General features: G+C 46.0%; 1 protein-coding gene across 7 annotated transcripts in view; it reads right to left on the bottom strand.

Moving 5' to 3' along the window:
* Window positions 366-19,932, bottom strand: part of SETD3 (SET domain containing 3) — a 77,794-nt gene continuing 58,227 nt past the window's right edge. For 6 of the 7 annotated variants that reach the window (XM_018066256.1, XM_018066258.1, XM_018066255.1 and 3 more), the window contains 7 exons: window positions 15,309-15,367; window positions 14,351-14,465; window positions 9,057-9,131; window positions 7,943-8,109; window positions 6,975-7,060; window positions 3,618-3,778; window positions 366-1,681 (listed from right to left, as the gene is read on the bottom strand). In XM_018066256.1, the coding sequence (XP_017921745.1) occupies window positions 1,235-1,681; window positions 3,618-3,778; window positions 6,975-7,060; window positions 7,943-8,109; window positions 9,057-9,131; window positions 14,351-14,465; window positions 15,309-15,367 (1,110 nt within the window). In that variant the 3' untranslated portion in view covers window positions 366-1,234. The remainder of the gene's footprint in view (window positions 1,682-3,617; window positions 3,779-6,974; window positions 7,061-7,942; window positions 8,110-9,056; window positions 9,132-14,350; window positions 14,466-15,308; window positions 15,368-19,932) is intronic. The other variant, XM_018066259.1, reaches the window with a different exon arrangement.

A 19,932-nucleotide genomic window follows, 5' to 3' on the forward strand; every position in this document is an offset into this window, starting at 1 on the left:
CTGAACACAGGCTTCTCACCTATCTTGAGTCTCCAAGGGAAGCAAACACACCCAGCAGAGGTCAGGTTCACAACCTGCCCCATGGAGAGCAGCAGGGTTTACATAAAAGCTCCCCTGGTGGCTCAGAAGATAAAGAATCCGCCTGCAATGCAGGAGACCTGGGTTGGATCCCTGGGACCAGAAGATCCCCTGGAGAAGGGAATGGCTACCCACTCCAGTATTCTTGCCTGGGAAATCCCACGGGCAGAGGAGCCTGGCAGGCTACAGTCCCTGGGGTCACAAAGAGCAGGACACGACTGAGCAACTGACACTTTCACTTTCGACTCAAGAGGCCTGTCACTCCAAAGAAAAGGAATAGACAAAAATATTAATCACGTTTTCCTTTTAATAAGGCTTTTTACTCAAAAGTGTAGCTTTGAAAATCTCTAGCTTGTTGTGACAACCAGAGAAGCCGGGAGCGGCCTCGCCTGAACTCAGCCGTGGTGCTCTCCTCACCGGGGTGGAGGGCGAGCGGACCGCTTCACAATCAGAGCCAACGCGGAAGTTTAGGAGCAGGATACGCATATCCTACTTTGATTCCAGGAGAAAGGACACGTTCTTAACACAGTAAAACAAAACACAAAGTAAACAAATCTTTAGAAATCACTAGGGGTGTGTGTGTGTGTGTGTGTGTCCGCGTGTTTATATCATTAGGATTATCATCAACATTTTAAACTATTAAAAATAAGGTTGCCACCTTTCCTTTTCTTTTGGTACTGGGGCATTTCTTTTTTTTTTAGGAAGAAAAAAAAAAAGGATTTCATCTTTTTTGCCCAGACTCCCAGGTTTCCTAACCTCGAGCCGGTTTTCCGCTGGGCATCCCCGGAGCGCCCTCATCAGGCAGGAGGCGGGGCGGGCCTGCCCCCTGGCTGTGGAGAGGCGAGGCCCACAGCAGCACCGCGGACGGGGAGCTGCATTCTTTCCCAGGCAGAAAAGGTGTCTGCCCGCAGAGGGCCTGCAGAACCTTCCGAGGCGCCTCTCCCCTCTGTGTGCTGCTTGGTCAACTGGTTGGTTTGGCCTAGAAGCAAGATGGCAATCATAATCAGAAAGGGAAGCTAGATTTTTTAAATAACTTAAAAAAATCATTTTTATATAAAGCAGCAAAAACATATTTTTCTCTCAGCAGAAAGAAAACCGTGAACAGGGAAACAGCGATGTAAACGGGCCCGTTCATAAACCTCGGCCGAAGCCGGGGCTACTGTGCAACGTCCTCGGCGCTGTCGGAAGAAGGTTCTTTGGCGTCTCCAGTCGCTCTTTTACTTTCCTCTTGAGCTAAAGTTTCCTTCTCTGACCTGGTCCCGTTGGGGATAGCGCTTTCGCCATTGACGAGCCCGTGCTCGGCGGCCTGGGCCCTGCGGACGGCCTCGCTGAGGGTCAAGGCCTCCTGCGCGCCCGCCTCCCCCTCCAGGCTCCTCAGCACCAGCGGCAGCCTCGAGTCCGCCACGCCCTCCAGCAGCCCCGCGCCGCCCTCCTCGTACTTGGGCAGCGGCGCCCGCTCCTCCATCTGCCGCCGGTAGAACTCCCGGTTCGCGGCCGCGCTCTTGACCGCTCTCTCCAGGATCTCCTTCTCACCTAAGCGCAGCTTGATGGCCATGGTGGCACGGGCGGAAAGGTCGTGGTTTTTCAAGAAGGACTTATCTTCCTGGAAAAGAAACAGCAAACTCAACCATCTCAAGCCGCTAAACTGGTAAACTATAGCAACAGAAGGCAGATCCGTGATTGCCGGGGACGAGGGCACAAGGGAAATTGGGGGTGGGGAGGGGAGAAGGTTCCAGAACTTGATTGTGGGGGTGGCTGCATGACTGTATACTTACAACCAAGCGTACACTTTAGAAGTATGAGTTTTACTCTATGTAAATTATATCTAAATAAATGATGGTCAAACCAAAAAGAGGAGCCTAAATCACACAGTGCCTGGACGCTGGATGAATGATGGGTATTTGAAGTCAAGGGACCCAGGAGGAAACTTTGAAAACACAAATAAAAACTTACATTTACTTGTATCATATGAAATACAAATTATAAAAAAGCATTAACTAATTTAAAGATTTATCTTCTCATCAATAATGCCTCTTGACTCTCTTGGTAAGGGTAAATGTGTTAAATAGAAAAATATTAGTTAAATTTGGTTGTTGCTGTTTAGTCGCTGTCGTGTCCAGCTCTTCTGCAACCCCGCGGGCTGTAGCCCACCAGGCTCCTCTGCCCATGGGATTTCCCAGGCAAGAATCCTGGAGTGGGTTGCCATTTCCTTCTCCAAATAAGTTGAATGAAAAATGTCAAATACTCAATGATTTTGCTAAAGAATTACAGTAATTTACATTTAAGAATCTCTCATGAGAAAAGATGCTCAACATCACTCATTATCAGAGAAATGCAAATCAAAACCACAGTGAGGTACCATCTCACGCTGGTCAGAATGGCCGCTATCAAAAAGTCTACAATGAATGCTGGAGAGGATGCAGAGAAAAGGGAACCCTCTTACACTGTTGGTGAGAATGCAAGCTAGTACAGCTACTATGGAGAACAGTGTGGAGATTCCTTAAAAAACTGGAAATAGAACTGCCATACAATCCAGCAATCCCACTGCTGGGCATACACACCGAGGAAACCAGAACTGAAAAAGACACGTGTACCCCAGTGTCCATCGCAGCACTGTTGACAATAGCCAGGACATGAAAGCAACCTAGATGCCCACTGGCAGACGAACGGATAAGAAAGCTGTGGTACTTATACACAATGGAGTATTACTCAGCCATTAAGAAGAAAGCATTTGAATCAGCTCTAATGAGGTGAATGAAACTGGAGCCTATTATATGAGTGAAGTAAGTCAGAAAGAAAAACACCAATACAGTATATTAACGCTGCTGCTACTGCTAAGTCACTTCAGTTGTGTTCGACTCTGTGCAACCCCACAGATGGCAGCCCACCAGGCTCCCCTGTCCCTGGGATTCTCCAGGCAAGAACACTGGAGTGGGTTGCCATTTCCTTCTCCAATTAACGAAAGTGAAAAGTGAAAGGGAAGTCACTCAGTCATGTCTGACTCTTAGCGACCCCATGGACTACAGCCTACCAGGCTCCTCCATCCATGGGATTTCCCAGGCAAGAGTACTGGAGTCGGGTGCCACTGCCTCCTCCATATTAACACATATATATGGAATTTAGAAAGATGGTAACAATGACTCTATATACAAGACAGCAAAAGAGACACAGATGTAAAGAACAGACTTTTAGACTCTGGGAGAAGGTGAGGGTGGGATGATTTGAGAGAATAGCGTGTATATTATCATACGTGAAACAGACTGCCAGTCCAGGTTCAATGCATGAGACAGGGTGCTCAGGGCTGGTGCACTGGGATGACCCTGAGGGATGGGATGGGGAGGGAGGAGGAGGGATATTCAGGATGGGGGACACATGTACACCCATGGCTGATTCATGTCAATGTGTGGCAAAAACCACTACAATATTGTAAGGTAATTAAAATAAATTAATTAATTTTTAAATAAATAAAAAAGGATCTCTCATGAAACATCTTTTAAAACATGACAAAGCACAAATCCTTGCTTGATCAACCGAATCACCTCGATGGTTGTCTTGTATGTTTTTAGAAGAAGCGAGGCTCGGTCTTCAAGAAACGCCCACAGCCTGACCTCGTTGTCCCAGCTGACAGGGTACTCAGAGTTCCCCAAGGTGAAGATTCTGTCAATGGCACTGTCTCCCAGCAAGTGTTCTTTCAGCTCCTCTACAGGAAACACAAACAGCCGTCTGTTAGGGGAAACAGCACTACTATCATACTAACCAGCGGCCACCTCACAAAACAGCCTCCCCGCAGGATCCCCGTCCGCGGTGAAGTGCTCCCTTCTCGCCGGTCAGTCAGAGCAGGGTCAGAGCCTGACCTGTCTCAGGGAAGGAAAAAGCGGGAGGTCTTCCTGATCGGCATCTAGATCAAGCCTTGCTTGGCCAGCACTCTGCGTCTCATTGTTTTTAAGAGGGGTCCTGAGAGCCTTTAGATGGTTTCAGAAGATGCTTCTTAAAGACCATCTGCAGAGACACACCCCTTACTCTGAGAACACCCTTCCTGCAAACCGTGAGCCCAGTCACACCAGTTGGGTAGAAGAGACATCCAGGTGAGCAATGCAATCAGGGAAGACAACAGCACAAGAGGCCAGTGACCCTTCTAGATTGAAATCTGAATTTACCACTTCCAGTAGCTGACCTGACAAAGCTATCTGTCTCATCTTGTAACAAGTAAACCACAAAGTGAAACAAGAAAATGGACTAGAAAAATCTTAGTTAATGAAAAAAATGTGCCTATACCCCTCACTTGTCAGGCATTTAAATAGGAATTACAAATAAACACAAGTGCACATCTCAATTACCTTCAAATACATGTAAGAAGAGGAAAGAATTCAGCAACTGCTCTGAGCACTTTATCTCCTGGCACATTATCTTCAAAAGACCAAAACGTGCCGATCCTATTCACGCTCAAGAAGCATACCCGTGCTTCTTATGTAATTATGAGACAGTGTCTCTTTCAGAGCAAAATGCCCCACAGCTGTCACTATTTACAATTCAAATGGAAGAACTTCTGCTGCCAGCAAACCAAACTTTTATTAGTATTAGTGAGAATGATTCAAAGAACGCATCAATTGTCTTGACATGACAAACTGTCTCTCTATGACTACAGAGAAACTAAAGAGAATCAACGAACCTAAAATGATTCAAAAGCAGGGTTTCTTTTTTTTTGATAAAATAGAAGTTAATCTAATATTCAAAAACAGAAATTTATTAAGTTGCATTTGTTAGCAAAAAATCATGAAAAAATTGAGGATTTTAACATTTTGAGCCTATAGTTTTATTCTTTGTATAAAGAAGATAAACTTCTTGGGTGGAAGAAGTATCTTTTTGGAAGTCCCCAATACTAAGGTTCCTATCTTTTTTTCTTCCTCAAGCTACCCGAGTTTCACCCTTTAATGAATGTTGGGAAGCCAAGGAGCTGAAGCAGAACTTTCTCTCTGCTGCTTTTCAGTGAAATCAGCCTGACTTCATACACCTGGAGAGATGAAACCTAGGAAAGGCCATCCACCTGCCTGCGACACTTGGGAAATGAACACAGCCTCCGGGAGCAGGCTTCTTTCCCCTCTTCCCTGACTCACAGACCCTTCCTGGATTCCTTGCACTCACAGGGCTCCTCACCAGCCCCCTTTTCCCCCCACCCCAGCCACCATGAGAGCATGGTTTGGTGGCCCCCAGCCTGGCTCCGTGTCAAAGACCCTGCAGTGCTAGGATCTCTTCCATGGACTGCAATTCCTGCAAACCAGCAGGAGCCACAAGGGGGCCCGCGGCACAGACTGAGTTGGCTGAGCTGGTCCCAAGTCAGGGTCACTGCCTGTGAGCTGAGTGGCACGTTCCTCTTCTCATGGCACAGGAGTTTCTATGTCAGTCAAGTGGGAAGCCCTGCCTCCCTCCCACAAGGCGGCTGAGAATGAACAGCCTGTGCCACAGTCCTCTACAAATGCAGACTCTGACACGGTTAGATAATCCAGGATTATCTGTAAGTTTTCTCCCAATGCAGTAGAGAATTATTACAAGAGCCCCACACAGAGTGGGGCTCCCAGATTCCAGGGGTCGTCATCGTCATCACTGCTCTTAGTTATAAGCTTCTTCAGGCCATGAACTGTGACATGTGACACTCAACTCTGTAACCCTACCTTATATGCAAGAAAAGCCCACAGTTAACCGTAAACTCGTGTCCACTAAACTGGAGTGATGGCTCACCACCACACACAGAAGCATAAGCTCTCACTCAAGTGACAGGGAGTCCAGAGCAGTGTGGCTGTGAACGAGGGATGTGTCTCTGGGCTCTGCAGTTGGGGTCCAAGTGGCCTCTCTGTGCTTCGGGACTCAGATTCTCCCACCTCCATCCTGATGACCAGCCAGATCCAGGCAGCACTTCTCTGGCTGCGGACATGAAGACAGGAAGCTGGGCGGCAGAGCCCAGCAGGCTCCCTCCAGGGGCTGGCATTTCTGCTCCGGCCCAGCTGCCCTCGCTCCAACGCTCAGACAGCCTCACATTTGTCTGTTCAATCAGGGGGCACTAGCTCGCTTGCTCACTCTTTCCCACCCAATCTGTTGTGCACAGGATCCAAGGTGCTTTACAACAAGAGCAAACTCACACACAATTAACAATGGAACCTCAGGACCAGGGGATTTGGAGGAGTGTATTTTCCGATGAAGAATGAAACATGACTACAACAGGTCACATCTCAGTACTAGAAACCCCAAATGGCTTACTTACAGAAACATACAATCGATGCTCAATACTATATATATATATGAAACTCTTTTTGTGCCTGAAGTAAGAGGCTGTTGACAAGAATATTTTGCAATTTAAACAGGTTCTGTTTGCAGTGTTATGTACTCCAACTGGATGCCTGGCATTAAAAGGCCTGCTGGCAATTTTGGATCCAAACCACAGAGCTGGTTAACAGATGAAGGCCTCTGGCCCACACAGGCCCACAATTTCAGTGACAACTGCCCCCTCACTCATCCAGATGAATGAGAGACATCAGACCCCTTGAGTACACTGAGGCTCTGTCGTCCCAGGTAAATAAACACATCAAAAACTTCCGTCTACAAATGTAGAATCTGATACGGTTAGATAGTCCAAGATGTTATACGTTTTTTTCCTAATGCAGTAGAGAATTATTTGTTTATTACAAACGAATATTGACAGCACATCGAGGATTTAATAAAAGAACTTCCAGGATGAAACATCATTTTCTTCTTTTTCCAATATTACCGTCTTACCTCCTCCCCCAAACTGCTTTAATTTTAAGCAGTTTTATCTTTAATCTGAATCCCTCTGCCTCACACTTCATGAATTAAAAAAAAGAAGAAAAAAAGGAAAACATTTTTTTTTCCCTGAGATGATTTACCTTCGGTCATGCAGAAAACTCGGAGAAAAGCCAGCAGCTGGGCGGAGATGGGCGGCTCGGTGAAATGCAGGGCAAAGACGCTGGAGCTGACAAGAGAAGAGGCTGCATCAGTCCCGGGAGCCCACTCCTGCCCACCCGCGCCGCAGGGAGATCTCTAAGCCTGCCCTCGGGGTGGTGACCCTCAGGGAGCGCCAGGCCAGCCAGAGGCCCCCCTGCTTCTCCCCTGAACTCTAAATACACAGCGTTCAGTCCTGGCAAGATGCAGCAGGGCTGGGCCGGCCCGGGAGGACAGCGGGGACCGTCACTGCCAGCGGTCGCCGGTCTAAGAGCCTTCACTTCAGGGGCACACGACACACTACAGAACCGAGCACACCCACGGTTCCTAACAAGAGGCTAACAATAATTTACGCTGAGGTCACATTTTAGTCATTAATCAAATATTGACAAGTTCAATAAAAAAAAGGTCTAGATAATCCATTTTCATTAAGAATGGTTCCTCCCTTCCCTGGAGAACCAATAAATCATAATTCTTGTCTTTATCATTTTATACCTCAAATGCAAGAAAATCTTAAAAAATTTAACCAGAAATTCTTGAAATCACTGAGGATTGTGACTTCATTACAGAAACTAATGGTGGCAAAGAATTAAATGAAACAAATTGATCCAGGTCATTAACCTTTTCAAGGTGAAAGGCATTAATGACATGGAGGCACTGATTTAACTGAAGGAGGATTTCAGGCCACATACCCTGGAACTGACTGTGGATGCTTTCAACGACACAACTATGTTGATCTGAAAACGCTGGTAAATCACCATACATCTAACGGTTTAAATTCGCAGTATAATAGGGATAAAGGGATTAAGATAAACTACAGCGGAGGAGTTGCATTAACTCGCCAATTAAACACTCTGCAACTGGAAGTATTTCAAGGACCACAGGAGAGAGCTGACAGGCTGTGTCTACGTACGTTGGGATGCCAGCGCGAGCCAGGACCTCGGCCTTCATGGCGTAGAGCCGGTCACTTTTACTCACTCCAAGCTTTATTTTCACTCTGTCGTGTGAATTATTGTCAAAGAAAAAACCACTGTGGATCACAAACTCTGCATTTGACCGAGTGCCATAAAAAATGTAAATCTGAGATGCAGTAAAGAAAAAATAAAGGGATATAAAAGAAACTTAACATCCATTCTCAGTACAAAGCAGGGCAAAGGGTCAGTTCTCATACATTTACCGGGACTTTACACTAAGAGGATGGACAGCCCTGAAGGAACCACACCCTATTCTGAAGGCCCGGTGCAGCCGGGTCGGGCCTGCCGGGTGAGGAGCGCGCCCCCCGCCCCCGGCCTCCCAGCACACAGAGGAGCCAGACCCTGTCCCGGCCTCTCTCATAACCCCGCCCTGCCCAGGCACAGCGATACTGTCCCTTTACAACTGCACGTTACAGTTCACCATGTTCTCCCCTCCTCTGACCACCAGAGTGTCTGGCGGAAACCCGTTTTTAGAGGCTGCGGCAATTCTGCACGCAGCAGAGGGGTGATGAACTTTCCTCCGACACTTGGTTAGACTGACACTTTTCACTCTGTCTCCGCGAGAATGTCAGTGGCCTGTGTCAGTTCCTGCTCATGGCTGACAGAGTACAGGTGTTCTTACCTGCATATCTGCAAGCGGACTGAGAGGCTGAGCCCCGCCCACCCTCACCCCAATTATTACTGAAAACAGATTCAAGAGAAAGTATAAGAAGACAGCTCTTGTGGGTCCCGATTCCCTTATGGTTTTGCCACTTAAATACACAGCCTCCGTATAAAGAAGGTTCTAATCCACAGAGAAAGATATGAAAACAACGCAGTTTATATAATGGAAAAAATCTGTCCTACTGTTGTAACACACAGTTGCTTTTCAGTGGACAGTGTTACACACAGTCAGGCAGTTGTGCACGTCTTTCCCCCTGGCGGGCCCAAAGGTCCCATGCAGAGCATGATGTGTTTATCCTGGCTTTGGGTCCTACCTAGAACATACTCCTTAAACAAGCCTTAAACACAAATCTCACACAGTGTGAGCTGAGGGTCTCGGGTGGAACCCACCTGCTCTCCGGCCCGGAAGTCCTGCAGGGCCACACACTCGCAGCGGTCATCCTCCAGGTTGTAGCCGGTGGTGATCTGAACATGGGAGGGAGGGGGATAGGATAGCGTGAGTGCTCTGGCTCAGAAGGGCCTTTTCTTTTTTTCGGCCATTAGAGGATAAGAAACACCCAAAGCTACTTAAAAGGGTGCATTCAGCCCTGCTTCATCAAACTGAGCAGAGTTATTTTCATTAACTCTGTTCACACCAGACATCCTCTTGGAAGACCCCAAACCTGCACTGCGGGACATACCCTTCGGAAAATGTACACATTATCTCTTGCTGGTCTCAACCAAATACAATTATTCATTACATAGTTACCGCCTTTGAGCCCATCCACCCCCAACCCCAAAACACAGGACAAACGCTCCCCAAGGATGTAGCAGGATCCTAGAATTGTGAAAGTGAAGTCACTCAGTCATGTTCAACTCTTTGCAACCCCACAGACTGTAGCCCACCACACTCCTCCGTCCATGGGATTTTCCAGGCAAGGATATGGAGTGGGTTGCCATTTCCTTTTCCAGGGCATCTTCCCAACCCAGGGATCAAATCCGGGTCTCCAGCATTGCAGGCACAGGCTTTACCGTCTGAGCCTCCAGGGAAGCCTGGAACGGACTTGCAAATGGCCTCTTTTCCTCCTATCTGGCCACTAAGAACCCAACGCGAGTCTTCTGCTGGATCAAGAATCAGGGGAAAGAAAAATCCTGTTTCCAAATTATATACATGTTTTACTCTAAAACTAGAGAAATTCAAACTTTCAGACAAGCAAAAGAAAAACAGAACAAGTTAGGTGCATCCTATCCACCTTCTTTATGCGGAAAGCTATACTGTGAGTTTCTGAACCCCCCAATCACTGACTACACAGAAATCCTGCATCTCTCATCGTTCCTGTCCCGGGGGCAGGGGTGGGGGAGGCAACACTGTGGGCCAGGCACTTACACCCCCACTTGATTCCCTGGGCCTCAGCTGGTCAGCATGGCACCTTCCAGGTCGCCCTTCGGATTCCATCTGTCCAGTCGTCCCCCTGCTTGTTCGTGCCTGGCTTATCATGTGCAAAACCCTCCCAACTGGTCTCAAATTCCTGCACCATCCCTCCTGCATCCCTGGGGATATATACATTGTTGGCGTCTTGTTTACAGCCTTTCAGTGGTTCTCTTCTTTGCCTTCATAAAAAAAGATCCAAATTTTGGAGCAAGGCCAGTTTTCAAGGAGCCTTGTGCCTCCTTACGGCCTCTGGACCTGCCACTCTGGCCACTGTCCCCGCTCCCTCGTGCTTGCAGCTACCTTCAGCCCCTGTTCAGCCTGAGCCCTGGCCTCTCTGGAGGCCTCCCCTCATCCCACCTTCCCTCCATGCCCCCCAAAACCCCTCCCACCCCACAGCAGGGCATTTATCTGTGTACCTGCCCCTGCCAGCCAGACCTGCAGCCAAACCCTTCTCACCTCTGGGCCTGCAGCTTGGCTCACGGTGCCTAACACCCGACACTGTCCCTGCCCTTCACAACATCTGCCTGACAAAGCAACCTCCAGCGGGGGAAAAATACGGCCCCTCAGGGCAGCCCCCCATATCTTAAAGGGTCTATGCGTGTAAACTCAGTCACTTCAGTTGTGTCCGATGCTCTGTGGCCCCATGGACTGTAGCCCGCCAGGTTCCTCTGTCCATGGGATTTCCCAGGCAATAATACTGGAGTGGGGTGCCATTTCCTTCTGCAGGGGACCTTCCTAACCCAGGGATCGTACCTGCATCTGCTGCACTGGCAGGTGGACTCTTTACCCTCCAAGCCACCAGGGAAGCCCTAGAGTGTCTCTAAATGCTCATTAATAAGTCTGATCTCCCCATTCTATCCCAGGGAATCAGAATTCAAGACAGCTTCACATGCTATTTCCTAATAAAGGTGTCAACAGCTCAAAAGGTTACTTCTGAGTCTAGGGAAAGGCAGGCCAGACAACACTACTCTCTAAACCCAGCATCCCCAAAACCAATAGCTGAGTAGACACACACCGAGAAATCTGAACACTTGTGATCTGCAAAGACCAGTGAGAAACAGGAAAGCAATGGGCACGTCATGAAGCCAGCTGTCCCAGCTCATTCCACTCACAGACCAGCTTAACCCTGGATAAAGGGAGTCATGGCCTGAGTAGGCAGCAGGGCAGCCAGTGCAGAGGCCCCGCGGTGGGCGTGTGGGGGGACAGTCAGTGCAGAGGCCCCGCGGTGGGCGTGTGGGGGGACAGTCAGTGCAGAGGCCCCGCGGTGGGCGTGTGGGGGGACAGTCAGTGCAGAGGCCCCGCGGTGGGCGTGTGGGGGGACAGCCAGTGCAGAGGCCCCGCGGTGGGCGTGTGGGGGGACAGTCAGTGCAGAGGCCCCGCGGTGGGCGTGTGGGGGGACAGTCAGTGCAGAGGCCCCGCGGTGGGCGTGTGGGGGGACAGTCAGTGCAGAGGCCCCGCGGTGGGCGTGTGGGGGGACAGCCAGTGCAGAGGCCCCGCGGTGGGCGTGTGGGGGGACAGCCAGTGCAGAGGCCCCGCGGTGGGCGTGTGGGGGGACAGCCAGTGCAGAGGCCCCGCGGTGGGCGTGTGGGGGGACAGCCAGTGCAGAGGCCCCGCGGTGGGCGTGTGGGGGGACAGCCAGTGCAGAGGCCCCGCGGTGGGCGTGTTGGGGGACAGTCAGTGCAGAGGCCCTGCAGTGGGCGTGTGGGGGTTCCAGGGTCACAGGCCAAGCAGGCACTTTTCTGCCACTGCAAACACCTGGGCTTCCACCTTGAGACTGAAGCCTGATGCGCACCTAAATGTTTCAGACTTTTCAACACTCAAGCGAAAGGCCTTGGGGAAGAACCTCCCTCGGTTCTGCCTGAACCTCCCAAAGCCCTCTCATCCTGACTGTCCACGACTCAAACCCAAGGGCTGATCGTCCAACATGCTCCACCTGTGGGCACCAGTACAGGGGCCCCGGACGGCTGGGAAGCGGCCTTCTCTGTATAGACGGACCGACCTCAGGGAAGGGCGGGCAGCCCGGCGCCCCCCAGTTCTGACCCAGGCACGCAGAATTCAGATACAGCTCAACACGACGCGACGCCTGGAGCCTTGTCTGTGTGCTTCTCCCGGTGGATGGGAGTGCGTCCCTGCGCCAGGCTCCGGCCAGCCCGGGGCAGCCACCCAGCCAGCCCCTTCCTTCCTCACAACCTTCCTCGCTGCCGCTGGCTTGGAATCACTGTCACCGAACCTGACTCTCCCATTCCCTCCCCCGTACCCAGGTGCAGGCACACTGTCAGAAGCGCACGGCGTTGCCCGGTTACTGATTTCTGTCTCCTCCCTCAGTGGCAATCAGATCAGACAGACAACGGCTGTCAGGACAGACACACACAGAGAAGAAATCTACTGTCTGAAAAGCTAAGCCTTAACTTAAAATACCTCACTTTAAAAAAGAGATTAACTGTTCAGATGTATGACATGCAACTTCACAGTGTTAAAATAGATTCTGAAATCCTCCCAGACAGAATTTCCCATGAAGTCTTACAATTACGATGGCAAACAGTTCAACAAAGGTGCAGCAGAAAGAATTAAGTATGTGAAGAAAGTAACCCCTGGAAGGAAAAGTACTAACATCTCACATGAGCCTTCTCAAGGTCAGCAGTGTTCCTGCCCGGGCTGCGGTGGCTTAAAGATTTGGCGAATAGTGTAGAAAAAGACACCATGAGCAGTCATCATCAATTCAGTAATTTTATTACGAGATAAACTTTTTTTTTAACTTTTAGGGGGAAAATGTGAGTAGTGTACATGAAAGCAACATAAAACCAGTCTGTGTGTGAGCGTGTGAAGAGGCGAAGGCATGGAGAGATTCTTAGGAAACCAGCGGCCAGCTGCCCAGGAGCCACTGAGTGGAGCAGACCACAGGGCCTGGGACTGGCGGGGACCCTGAGTCTCACCTTGCAGAGGCTTCTGCTCTGTTTCACAGGTTTTGTTTACAATAAATGTGTGCTTCTTACATTTTAGAAAGAAAAGAATAAACCCCAACAATCTATCAAGTCTAGGAACCAACGCCTTAATCCAAAAGAAGAAAAAAAAATGCTACAGCCAAAGATTAAAAGCTATTTGAAAATTCTTAAAACTTCAATATGATAATCAGTTCAAACAACTCCGAAAGAGCAAAACCTAAAATTTTATTATTAGTGAAAATAAATGATAAAATATGCTAAGAACACCTCAAAACGGCTAATTAAGCACATCTAAATTAAGGCGAAAGTACAATTTAAAAAGTCTCGTTATTTCTTCTCTACAGTTTAAGAGTGTACTGGTTGCTAGACCTTCCCAGATTAGCACTAGGGTGTTCTATCTTAAGTGTTTGGCAAACGTTACATGTGTTCTGGCCATTTTGTGGAATTACATGTAAAATACTCATTTGCAGCATTTTTCTAATCTATTTATAATACTGCTAATAATAACAAAGAAAGCTGACAGAAAAGATGAACAAAAAACTAATCAAACCAGTATATGATTATAACATACAAGTTCAAAACATCCTGAAGTTGACTATTTTTCTGACACTGATTTCAGGAAACCTCTCTCGGACGCCATCTCTGCACAGAGCAGCACTCTCTTCTGTGGCTCACGGCTGAAAGCACGCTGAGCCAGAGGCAGGCTCCTCTGTGCGTCCTGACTAACCATCATCGCGGCATCTCCCTGTCTCCTTAGTGTCCTCTGAGGCCAAGTGCACCTCCCCCACCCCATCGCCAGGGGCACCAGGACAATTAACACCAGGTTAATCGAGGGGGCCAAGGACATGTCCACCCATCAGCTGAAGGAGTGGGCCAGGGGACAGAAGAGAATCAGAGAAGCTTAAAGAACTGGAAATCAGTCAGCAAGGACAGAAAACCAGCAACACAGAAGCAAACAGCAGGAAGAAGATAGGTTTCTTTTTTTCTTTTCAATAAATCAGTATTTTGAAAAGAATCAGGAAAAAGAAACTTTGGTTTAGCCTGTGGTCCTTGGATAAGAAAATGTATGTCTAGGCTTAGCACATAAATGCTGTTCATTGTGGCTTCTGAAACTGACATAAGACTCCCGTTTTCAGGATTAAGTAATAAACACAGGGAGAAAACCCCTAGCCTCTACTCAAGGGGGGCAGGGCAGGTGGAGGAGAGTGACCTGAGGCAGCCCGCCCCATCCCGACTATACAACTATACGACCCAGGAGGGGCGGTGGGGTGAGTGATCTGAGGCAGCCTGCCCTGTTCCAACCACACACGACCCGGGCAGTGGGTGCTCACCAGGCCGCTGGTGTGGTTGCACATGTCCCACAGGGGGATAAGCGCGAGGGTCACCCGGGAGCCGTCCTCCGTGGGAATCTGGTTTTGTCGAGTCATAACGGAAGAGACCGCCCACCTGCAATAATCCAAAGAAAAGAGGCTGATTAGGGCTGGCACATCAGACAGCCCAGGGCAGTCACAGGTACCTGACTTCTCAAAATCCTTTCCTAAGTTGCAAAGGTAACAAGTGGCCACCTTCGTCGTCATTTACAATTTAGAGTTGGGGGGTGGAGTACGGGTATGGAAGGAAAGGAAGCCAAGGGCAATCAAGGAGTCAGCGGTTAAGGGTGGGGGGTGTTTCTGGGGGAGAAAGTGGCCTGGAAGGAGGGCTGGCTGAGACCAGGGCTGGCCAGTCCCCTGCAGGTCCCGAGCTGGGCGGCCAGGGGGACCCCAGGCCTCTTTCACACAAACGCTGACTCTGTTCCTACTTGGAGCCTCAGTGAAGAGCAAGCAATATAACTCCTTTCTGATCAGAAATCCTCTAAGAATGCTTCAAAATGTGGAATGCTATTTTTTACTATGCTGTGCACTACACTGAATCTTTTTGTTTAAAAAAAAAAAAAAAAAAGCCCCTACTTCAAAGCACTAAAATAGTCTACTTAGAAAGAAAAAAGATCCCCAGGACCTCCCCACACTAATGTTAATCTCAGGCAGCGCTTGGCTACAACAACTAATACCCACCAATACAGGTTAGTGGAAATTTCCACATGGCTATGAAAATTCGGCTACTTAGCCCAGCTATCCGGGGTAACTTGGGAAAGACTTCTTTTTTTAAAAGGCTTTAAATGGTCATGCAAACCACTTCTTATCAAAGCTCTTTGCACTTCTGAGACCCCAAATTCACTCAGGAACCACCCTCCAGCACATGCCTCATCCACATACACCACCACCCCCTCCCATCACCCTCCCACACACCAACCTGTAGTCCTCGTAAGTGAAGGAGTCCTTCAAGGGCAGTTTGTGGGCATGAGGATGGGTCTGGGAATGAGGAAGTTTTAGCAAGCAGAAGTGAAAAGAGAAAAAGGGAAGACAGAAATCAGTCAGCAGAATTTCATTATTTAGCTGCCTAACAGATCCTAACAAGAGCCAAATGAAGCAGGAGGCGTCCAGCCGCGCTACTGAGGGCTCATCGTGCTATTATGCGCTCATACATCACTGTCAACTTAATTTGTTGTGCCCAGCAGCCGCCATAAATCTGCTGCTTGTATTCTGATACCAGGGCCCACAGACAAGGCACACAAATAAAATTTAAGGTGGACTGAGTTTACAAAAGGTAGGCACACCCACACGGTGAGTATCTGATCAACATAGAAACCCAGAGCCCAAGTCAGGTCCCACCTGCCTCCACATCCTGTCCCATACTGTGCTGGACAGCCCTTAGGAAGAGTCCAAAGCTCTTCTTACCTCAGTAAAAGGAGCAAATAAAGGTACTTGAATAAACTGAAACTTCTCTCATTAATCTCTGACTTCAAATCATTTAGAAGGAAATCAATTTGTTATGTGCAAATGAATCACACACATGGCAGATGCAGCTCAAATACAGAAAATCAAGAAAAAGGACAGTTCTGTAAATTATGAATTAAATGTTACAAACAAATATAATGAAGATAAAATTGAGATTGGCACATTTAAACTTCCCTACTTTTTTTTTTCCTCTAGACAAAAGATGATTTGATAAAAATATCCCAAATTTCACACATTGGAGAAAATTTTAAACATCTCAGGTTCTCGCTCCATAATACTCTCCCCACACACACCTTAGACCTTTCGAGCACTTAAAAAACTTTGTCTCGATTAAGAAATTAAAAGCTGTAACGGCATAATTTTAATCTTCGGTTTCCATTACAGGCTGATAGACAGATTGCAGTAAGTGATCAAATGAGCAAATGGTGATTTCTGAGGCACCCGTGCAATCGGCTGCACTGTCTCTGCACCGCTGTTAATGCATGAAGCCCCATGTAGCATGCAGTTTTTACTCGACGCACTAGCAGCACAAGTGCACGGCAATTTATCATCGCTCACTGTAATGTACTCGCTGGCACCGGCACGCAGGACATGGGGGATGAGGCAAAAGTGGCTCAAACCGTAAATCAATTAGAAAACAAAAGCTGGCGCTCCGCGCGCAATTTTAGGCAAATTATATATTACAAGAGGCTGCCAACTGGGTGCTAGCTCCCAGGTGCCTGCTTCTCCCCTCTAACCCTCAACCCAGTTTTAACCCTTTGGAAGAAAAGTCAACATAAGGAAATACAGTCACACAATATTGTGATGTTGTGATAATAACAATGTGATAATAATAAAAATGAAATTAAAGAAGATGCAATTTAACATAAAAATAACCTATTCCCCAGGGGCATTCTCTTGCTGCATTTTCTAACTAGGAAGATGAGGCAATCCTGTGTCTGGTTCAAGCACAGGAGAAGCTTCTCATTACCTCTTCTTTGAATTGATGAAATGTAAGGCTGTGCTCCAAGACTCCTAAAGATGCTTTCCATTTAAATATGGAACTTGACCACAACGGTGCTCGTGTTTTTTTCTCATAAAAGTACAAATTCAGCAGACAGGAACTTCCCTACACCCCAAACTGTGATAAGTATCATAGAAAAGCTTCCAAATTTTAAAGAAAGAGAATTCTATTGCTAGAATTTCCTTTCACTTACAATGAAATGAAGTTTCTCATAGACTGACACACTAGAAATGTGGCACAGCCCATCTCTCCTTAAACTCGAGGAGGTGGGAAAGCATTGCTGCTTTTGTTATTTTAAAATATTTTAAGTAAGTTCATTTAAACTGTGTAAATTCCAACGCTAAAACCATAAGTATTAAAAATTTCACCCCTCTCCCTCAAAAAGTTTGACTTATTGGAGAAAGACGAGTTTTCAAAATTAGAACGCTGAATGTCACAATGACTTGAGGAAGAATGCTCCAGACACTCAAACATCTTTAAATAGCTTTGGACTCTACGAAAACTCTTCAAACAAGGGCCACCTCCCTAAGGGCCAAAAAGATGGAAAATTAACTCTCAAAAATGTCTCCCTTCCTACTACTTATATACATTTCTTACCAAAAATACAAGTTCATGCCCACTGTCCTGACGGTCATACAGAAAACTCAAGGAAAGAAAACGTGCAAATGCTTTCTGCAGATTAATTTTGAAGATTATTTTTGCTGTAGAGTTAGGTAATATTTGCAGAGTCTCTTAGAAACAGTTGTTCTTATGTGCTTAAAAAATAAGGTGTGCCCACTGTACGTAATTCTGGTTTAAAAAAATATTTATATTCTGCCAAACACATTCACTTAACAGACCGAAGTGGAATTTGAGGCTATAGAGAAAGGCAAGTAACTGCCACTTCAATGGGGCTCTCACTACTGTGACACCAGCGCCACCTACTGGCATCATAGTGGAATACATTAGAGCTGCAGGATTCTTGAATTAACAGTACTTCTCAGGGTGTGAGGCCTTCAGAGCAACTTATCCTAAATCCAAACTGGGTTTATCCAGAGTGGTTACTAGCTCAGCTTCACTCAAGAGAAATTTGGCTTGTTAAAAATAAAAAAATCTAACCTGCCCCTTTAGATTATTATATAATAGTTTTACAAGAATCTTAAAACATTCAAATATTGAAATGATTTGCATGGGTGAAAAACATTTAACTTTAAATATAAGTATTTTCACACATCTTGAAAAAATAAACAGGAATAAGACATGTGTCTATTCCAGACACTGTTTAAACTCTGGACAGATTTTTTTTAACACATTAAGTCTCAAGGTTTAAAAATACATCTTCCAAAAATTACAAGATTAATCTGAAGTTACTTGCAAGTTCCTAAAAATGTTCTTGGATGAAACCTACTACACTTATACTCTATGGGGAGGATACCTGAACATTTCACACTTTATAGAGCAAAATCGTATAACAGTTTTGCTTATCTCCAGTAGAAGACAGTCCTAACATGTACCTTAAAAATAGAAATCTAAATGAAAGCAGAAAATGTGACTAATTGATTTAAGTTGAGATAGCTCTTTCCAGGATGTACCTACCTACACACTGGATGGTGAGGGGCTGTCTGGCTTGGACAACAGTGGCCCCATAAACACAGTTTAGAAACCAGCCATAGATTGTCTGCAGACTTTTAAAGTGATTGATATTTTCACTTTCTTATGCATTATAAATATTCGAAGTTGAGATATGAACAGTTGCTGAAGCTCATGGTGAGACCTGAAGCCCTACAGAGCTCACTTTTAAAAGAGGATTCTTGTTTGCTTATGTCAAGCCCGGCAGCCCAGGGAAGCCCTCCCCAGTCCCTCTTCTAGCGGAGGAGGCGTTCCAGATGAGACACAATAATACTGTACCTAGTACAAAATAATCACTGTGTTTGGGAAAGATTAATATCTAAAATCGTTTGTTTGGCTTCAATAAAAAGAAGTAATATTGCTAAATATGTAAGTATGACATTTTGAAGAATTTACCATATTGCATGGGTCTGGTAGCTATGCTTAAGGAAATTAAAAACCACTACAGTCAGCATATTTCATCCTTATTAAAATCACTCACATAAAACAAAAATAAACCAAGAAGAAATTTAAATAAAAAACCTATGGATTACAAGAGTTTGAATATGAAAAAAATGAACAATATTCTGGCTTAAAAAAATTGATTTAGCATGCAGCTTCTCTTTATAGTCCCTTGATAAAAATGAAATCTCCCTAACAAACACTTAATAAAACCTGTCAATATCTCTAGAAAGAAAAATGACACAAATGCATTAAGTATTAAATACCCTTGGAAAAAGTCACATATTCCATGAATTTTTGATGTACTATCTTGACATTAATGTAAAACCTTGATATTTATAATTGACAGATATTTAATAAAGTATAAAAGAAGATGGCTGCTGTGTAGCATGCAAATTCCTCAGGTTGATCAGAAATGAAAGATAGTCATGTACTTAAAACTAAATAAACAGTTAATATGTGCTGCACGAATCAGCTGCAGTCTTATTTTAAGCTCACACAACAAACCTTCGCAGAGAAGCAAAATAAGCAGAATTCATTATTATGTGAATTCCTAATTCAAAAGCATCTCGTATGTGAAATGGTTCTGAAACAGCTCTGCACATGAAACAAAATACCTTCGAGTTAAAGTTGGTTTTTGTTTTTAACATTTGACAGTAAACATTTCAAAAATAAAGATAAGCACTTTCAGAACTACATGGAGAGGTATTTCCTAAAACAATTCTTTAAAAACACACACACACATTTATCTGGAAGAAAGATTCAACATCCTCTAAGGAAATTAAAAAAAATAAATAAAAGGATTAAAACACACAAATGGTCTCTAGGACATAAACACTTCTCAAAACTAGATCTTTACTTTTCTAAAAAATACTCATCTCTAACCTTAACCAGTTTTTATACGGAAACTGAGTTGAATACATTTAATAATCACCTTCCAAGAGGCATTGAAATATATTTTAAAGTAGCACAGTTCAAAAAAAAGACTCCTAAAAACTATTTTTAAAAATTTATAGTCTGCTATATT

This window comes from Capra hircus, chromosome 21 (assembly GCF_001704415.2).
Source record: "Capra hircus breed San Clemente chromosome 21, ASM170441v1, whole genome shotgun sequence".
Taxonomy (NCBI): Eukaryota; Metazoa; Chordata; class Mammalia; order Artiodactyla; family Bovidae; genus Capra; species Capra hircus.